The sequence below is a fragment of the Eurypyga helias genome, unplaced genomic scaffold (genome assembly GCF_000690775.1).
Source record: "Eurypyga helias isolate BGI_N326 unplaced genomic scaffold, ASM69077v1 scaffold42685, whole genome shotgun sequence".
NCBI classification, from domain to species: domain Eukaryota; kingdom Metazoa; phylum Chordata; class Aves; order Eurypygiformes; family Eurypygidae; genus Eurypyga; species Eurypyga helias.
In genome coordinates this window covers 8,375-15,413 of record NW_010250256.1, presented here as the reverse complement: position 1 = coordinate 15,413, position 7,039 = coordinate 8,375, and the positions used below count along the sequence as shown (strand labels likewise).

The window sequence follows — 7,039 nt, the reverse complement described above, 5'->3', positions numbered from 1 at the left end:
TTCCAACCTAAACAATTCTGATTCTGTCAAAACTCATATGAAGTAGGGTGGGTTTTTTTCCTTAATCCTGAAATCCATGGGTGTGTATGCTTACATTAAAATGTAATTTCTCGGTTTATCTTTTGCATCCATTAAACATAGCTCAGTATCACTTCTTCTCAACTTTGTTAATGTTTTGTTTGCTGGTGTCTCTAATTGCAGTTGTCCAGAAAGTAAAATAAAGCCGTTAGGTCCAATGCTTTTAAATGGACTTACAAAGCTGATCAATGAATACAAAGAGGTAAGTTCAAAGGTTCTTTAATGCAGAGCTATAATTCTTCATATGAATACAAGCAAAAGGCGAATAGCTTTATGATGGAAGCAGATAAATCTCTTTTTTGTAGTTGCCTGAGATGGCTATCAAAGGATACTTCTAAAGAAATTTTGTTGGAAGAGAAGCAATTCTCTAAGGAGAAGCATTTTAAAAAGTGTTTTACGTGTTTTAACAGCTATGGATAGGTGCTTGGGCACTATTTGAAAAGCCTCGAGAAGTCATAGTGTTGGTAATCTAAAGAGTGAGGCCAGAGGAGCATCTGTTATGCTACAGTAGGAGCTGTTACTCGTTACTCTGGAGCATCCAGGGGCCTCAGCTCCAGGCATATACCCTGTTGTGATAGGCAGCTCTATAGGTCTGTTTGTCCTGTCCGTCCAGGGACGGTATTGCTATGGGAAGGGTGTTACAAACAGAACTGCAAATGCCGGTCTGGCCTGAAGCAGTCCTTCAGTGCCATTCAGAAGGCACATTCCCCATGATACTCACATGTGTCCTACGAAGGCCTGGTGTTGCATTCCTCCTCTTCTGCAGATTTGATCCTCTTGCTGGTTCATTCCAACTGTTGGATTTGATCTTGTGGCCTCAGTTGATGTTGAACACATGTGGCTCTCCTGCCATTAGGAAGGGCATGAAGAAGGAGTGTTCAGGAGGGAGTAAGCCCATATATAAACGTGCTACACTGGTCATCTGCAGGATTCGTTTTGCAAGCAGCTTTCTGCGTGTAAAGCTGTTCAGGGCCAGTCTAAGGCTTCTGTCCCTTTTCTAATGTCTTGTGTAATTCCTGAATCTCCTTAGCTCTCTCTTGTGAAATAAAATGTGATTTGTTGAGACCAGAAGGGAGAATTTTACATTTTGTCACCATTTGTAGTTTTCTGTTTCTTGTGGAAAAGCATGCTACCTTTGTTCCTATGTAATGCTTTTATTCTTGGATACGATTACTTTGTGTTCCACGATTCTTTGTCCATGAAAGCATGTTTGAGCACTTTGAAGACAGGATTTAAAGTAAATGTTTTGTTATAAAAGATATGCCTTTATGTATTTCTGGTTTTGCTGAACTATATTTTTATCATTCAAGGATTCAAAACTACTATCAATGGCATATTCGGCAGTTGGAAAGCTCTCCAGGTAACTGAAGCACCATTTAAGCAATGGGACAGTGTGTAATTTTTCCCTAGTAATCTGTTCATTTATCAGGAGCAAGCTTTATGCCACCTGCCAACTTCACAGTTCAGTTTACAATGCAGAGAAAGTCTTCTTGTGACATCTCCAGGGGCGTAAAAAGAAACGTGTTTTTAGCTGATAGCTTTTCTAGCGGTGATTAGTAGCAGCTCATGAATTATGCACAGAATAAGAGATGGTTCCACTTTCAGGATTGCCACAAACAATGAATTCAAGGAATGTACGGCAAAGACGAGGGGGCATGAGGCTAGATAAGTGATATGTTCAGTAGTATGCCGGTGGTGGAAGTGGTTGTCCATAGGGCGTCTTGCTTTCCAAACTGTGTTACGGCAGGGGTGCCGCTCAGTGGTGGAAATGGATGAGAGAGCAAACTTTGCTACCTCTGATCCGTTTGGCAGTTAAAATGTGGGATGAGGGGAAGACCAATGAAATGTGAAGCATTTCGATTTAAAAAAAATACAAAAACTTAACAAAATAAAATATCTTGTTTCAGCCGAATGCCTCAGCTCTTTACCAAGGATATAGCACTGGTACAGCAGTTTTTTGAAGCTTTATGCAAGGTGGGTGTTGACAGGGCTTGGCTTTGGGAAGCGGTTAATATTTTGTGCTGGTTTTGCTTAATCCTTGTCACCGCGCACTGTAAAGCGAAGACTCTGTTTTGTACTGCAGGAAGATGCTGATACTAGGCTTGCCATTCAGGAGGCCTTGTCGATGATGGTTGGAGCATACAGTAACCTGGAAGGAGCCCAGCGTACCCTGATGGAAGCCCTTGTAGCTTCTTACTTAATGAAGGTATTTTTAGTGGACTCCAAAAAAATTAATTGCCTTTAAAAAAAAGCCTTAAAAAAAAAAATTGATTGATTACCTGTTTCCTGACACTTCCTGTTGTATGCTTTTGGAACAGGTCTCCCTTTTCTTACTGAGTGTATTGGCTTGTCTGGGCGAAAGGGGAGTGTGTATGCTCAGATTAAATATTTGTAAGGTGGTTCAGTGTCTGCAAGAAGGGTGACAGTGCAGTTTTCAATCTGTGTTCTGTCTTGCAAAGAAGCAAAGCCGCTGCAATTGCACCGTGTGCTTCTTGTAGTCTCCTCCTAAGAAAACTGAGAAATAGATGCTTCAAGGACAGTACCATGTGAAACGCTTTTTGAAAGCAAGAGTTTAGTGGGAAGGGTCATTCACTGCTGAGTGGGGATTTCAGTGTGGTGTGATTTCTAACATTATAAGCATCTGGGAACTTGCCCAGAAGCTCAGCCTTGAGACACTAGTCCAAAGGAAACCACACTTGGCTGACGGTGTTACTTTACCTTATTTGTGTTCAGAATCCCCCAGAGGTCTGGGTTTTCAGTAGGTGTTTTTTGTGTACTCTGTGTTTGCATGGGGACTCAGGGTGGCTGCAGAGGTGTGTGTATTTCTAGTGGTTGCACTAGCCACTGTGTAAGACTTCCCATGATGATGGCTCTTTTGACTGTGTACCTGAGTGATCTAAGTCTCCAGGCAATACCATTCTGAGACTCTCTGACCCCAGCAGAGGGAATGACCACCGTAAGGTGGTGTTTCTTTTCCACTCCTGGTTGTGCCGCTCCTAAGCGCAGCTCTTGTTTTGTGTGGGTAGGTGACATATGTCATTCGTGCTTTCAAAACTGCCTGGGTGGGACAGTTCAGATGTCTGAGAATTAGCAATAACACTATTCTGTGATTCCCCAAAATGTGCATGTATTTAATTAAACACTTCATTCTCCGCTTGTGTATATATGAGCAGCTAGTCTTTCTTTTCCCTGCCTCCTGCCGTATGAATAGCTAGCAAGAAGAGTGTCTCAGAATGTCTAAACTCTGAGTCATGTTGGTACCAGAGGACAAAACAGATGACTGATGATTTACGAGTGGTGAGTGCAGGTCGTCAGCGTGTTCATTTAAAACTCAACCATATGTTTGTGTCTGTTCTCTTTAAGCCTGAAGTTCAAGTACGTCAAGTGGCTGTGAAATTTGCTAGCACAGTGTTCCCTCCAGATCATATCCCTTCCAGATACTTACTCCTGTTAGCTGCAGGAGACCCGTAAGTTGTTTTCCTGTTCAAGTTATTTTCATATATATACATGCACACATGTATTGGCATCCAGTAAACATTGGGATGAAATACAGATGCATATATGTAAGTACGTGTGTGCGTAGAAACTCAGTCACTGAACATCAAGTACAGTAATTTGGAAATCAGCCTTTACGTTGGGACATTCTTGACAGTTCCGTGGAGAATGGTTACTGCCAATTACAGTAGTCTTTGGCTTGGATTCATTTTGTTGTTTGAGGTGAACTGCTGTCCCTAAAGCATTTCATGTTAATATCAATTGCAATTGCAAACTAAAAACGCATTAACTGAAATCAGCCTTACAGTGGCTGGAAATCATTTTTTTCCTGGCAAATACTATCGGTCTATTTTTAGTTTGTATTTGCAGAGTCAGGAGCATTTACTTGTGACAAGTTGCCACTCTCTGCTGAAGAGTAGTCAACTCATTAAATTACAGTAATAATTTCATTTTCAGTTTTCTGTTAACTGCAGTTTAAGTGGTGGGGTTTTTTCAACTTCAATTGCTTAATTTTTTATGTGAGTGGCTATTGTGTAACTAAGGAAAGCTAAATGGGTCAGTTGCAACAAACTGCCCTGTCATTTCAGTGTCAGCACAGTGTCAGGAGCTGATGTTCTGAGCAGATAGCAATAAGGCTGGTAGGTGTCAGCTGGTTTGCAGACAATATTGACAATATTGAATATACAAAGTGTTGGGGAGCAGGATCACATAGGAAAACAAGGATGTGGAATCCAGGAACTGGTGGTGAACACTAGAAGAGTGTAAGAGAAGCAGAATTGGGCCGATTCAAATTGTTTTGCAGAGGCATATCATCACTAACCTTTTTCTTACCCTTCTCTAAAATAAACAGATCATTAACATTTCTAATGCAAGGTTTTTTTGTTTCCCCCCTTCCTTTCAAAAAAACCACATCTCATTTAAAAACTGTTCTCTCTTCCCCAGCTCCCCAAGATATCTTACTGGTCATTAAAAGTCATTTCATCTGTGCAAATAATGCCTGTTTCTCATCTTTTCTTCTGAAAGGCGGGAAGAGGTACACGGGGAAGCCCAGCGGGTGCTGAGAACATTTCCTGGTAAAAATGAAAAGGAGAGTTCTGGGAAGCAGATGCCTTCCTTCCCTGAAATGGTGCATTACATTCAGGACAAGGTACAGTGGTTCTGTCCTAGTAAGTGATAGATACATGCCTGATGCTTAGGCATGCAATAAGTGTCGTCTTCCCTTCCCTGTATCCATCTCCCTCTCCTCCTCCGAGGAATAAGGTTGGCTAAAATCACAGTGAAGACTACACATAGTATTGCATTGCCAGGATTAGCACTCATCGTTACCTTCTGCTGGCAGTAATTACAAGGGATCCAAGTGTTGAGTAACAAGGAGGTAGATCCTTTAACAAAGGCGTTATTTCGCACTGATGCTGTTTGTGCAGAAGATGGGTGGAGTGGGGAATCCAGTGTTCAAGGGTGATAATCCAGCATGTTTCACAAACATGGTTTGCTCACAAACACATTCTTGAAGGCATAGGAAGATCACTTTCCAGTTGGGCTGGTAACAGATAATACTGTGTATAAAAGAGCAGAAAGATTCCAGGCTAGGAAAAGAGATAGTGGAGCAAGTGAAGAAGTCTGGTTTGTTGAATTAAAGGCTTAATTATTCATTTTCATTGCAATTTGTGCAAATAGTGGTCATGCAAATAACATTTCATGAGTCTAGTGGAACAGTACACCAGAAACTGTACCACTGTTTGCACTGAGGGGTCACCTGGAGAGGGGTTAAAATCTGGTCTGTTACACACTTCTGTGTAAGGTACGAGACTTACAAGCTATAAAGGTGATGTGAAGGGTCACTGATAATGCTGGTTTTTCCTGTGATAGTCTACTTCTAAAAAAAAAGCCAGGAATATATCATATCTGAGCATATCTGGTTTTGCATGGTTTGTGTGACAGCAGAACTCTTACACATGAGAGATTTCTTGTGCAATGTTGGTGTTGTATTTGGATGGTGCGTTCTGTGTACTCTGCGAGTCTGTGAAGTATTTGAAGCTTTATGAAAGAACATGCTTTTTTCCACAGTACTGGTTATTCAAACAGGTATAAAAATTTTAGGAAACAGAGATTGAGTTTTACCTAACACTGTTAAATGCCTGTCCCCTTGTAGTTAATTTTTAAATTTTCCTTGACTTCTGTAATGTCACTAAATAACTATGGATCAGTCTAGTTTAGCCACTCCTGAGATAAACAAGATTGACTCACTCCTGGGTGAATTAAAAAAAATTTTGGAGGAATTTTCAGATCTTGCATGTCCTGAAGACATACTAAAAAACCCTTTCTTGGATTTCTTTGGTTAGTTATTTCAAAGTGTGAATTTTCACATTACCATTAATAATCTGAGTGTTGGTGACGTTTGGGAAGTTTGTATGCGCTGCTTGGCACAGCAGGCCAAGGTGCAAAATGACTTTCCTGCGTGAGTTAGCGTGTTCCTCTCTCCCTCTGCAAAAAAAGAGTATGTGGCAGGGTAGTACTTGATCTGCTGGGTAGGGAAGGGAACCCGATCTTCAAGGAAGTCATCTTCTGGTTCACTAATTCAGGTTTTCACTAGTGGTTCTGGATGTCACTGAAATTCCAGTTCAGTTTTGGGCATCTCATTTCAAGAAAGACTTTGAGGGGCTGGAACATGTCTGGAGAAGAGAATGGAGCTGGGGAAGGGTCTGGAGCACAAGTCCTGTGAGGAGTGGCTGAGGGAGCTGGGGGTGTTCAGCCTGGAGAAGAGGAGGCTCAGGGGAGGCCTTATCGCTCCCTACGGCTGCCTGAAAGGAGGGTGCAGAGGGGTGGGGTCGGTACCTCCTCCCTTATGACAAGCGACAGAACGAGGGGAAATGGCCTCAAGGTGCACCGGGGAAGGTTCAGTTTAGATATTTTGTTTTCAGATTCTAGGGCACTTCTTTTTTCCTGGGGAGAAGAAAGGGTGTTGCCCTCCTCCAGCCTTCCCTGCCATTCCCTCCTGTGAGTTCAGGGTTTCCACTTTCCAAGCTGCTAGGGACATTACGTTGATGGACCTGAACTGTATTGTTACCGAGTGCCCTGTGCCCTTCTTGCTATAGAACTGTTGTACGTATTCGGTTGCTAAGTGGAGGGTAAACATAGTTGCATCAGCAAAATTTTGTTGACCTTTCCATCCTGTCTGCTGTTCCTTGGTCTGACTGTTGCAGTCTTAATATACTCTGTTTAGGCCTCTCACCGAATGAAAACTCCAGCTAAATATATGACTGGAACTGCAGCGTTGCCTTTCAACCCTGCCACTTTTGGAGAGGTAATTGTCTGGATTTACTTCCTCGGATATGTGTACCGTTATTTATTTAGTGGACAGTGTAAGAAGCTAACAGTTACCATAAGCCACCCTACATTCTAAAATTCCTCTTTTAAACAGATGTTGGTATAAGCTCCATCCTTTTCCTGTCGGTCCTTAAATAAC

At 42.0% G+C, this 7,039-nt stretch overlaps 1 protein-coding gene across 1 annotated transcript in view; it reads left to right on the top strand.

Moving 5' to 3' along the window:
- Positions 1–184: 184 nt before the first annotated feature.
- Positions 185–7,039, top strand: part of LOC104509624 (proteasome-associated protein ECM29 homolog) — a gene marked incomplete at its 3' end in the record, with an annotated part of 15,123 nt that continues 8,268 nt past the window's right edge. Inside the window, exons 1-7 of the mRNA XM_010151621.1 lie at positions 185–280; positions 1,389–1,438; positions 1,986–2,052; positions 2,162–2,284; positions 3,442–3,545; positions 4,597–4,720; positions 6,797–6,877. Of these exons, the coding sequence (XP_010149923.1) occupies positions 236–280; positions 1,389–1,438; positions 1,986–2,052; positions 2,162–2,284; positions 3,442–3,545; positions 4,597–4,720; positions 6,797–6,877 (594 nt within the window). The remainder of the gene's footprint in view (positions 281–1,388; positions 1,439–1,985; positions 2,053–2,161; positions 2,285–3,441; positions 3,546–4,596; positions 4,721–6,796; positions 6,878–7,039) is intronic.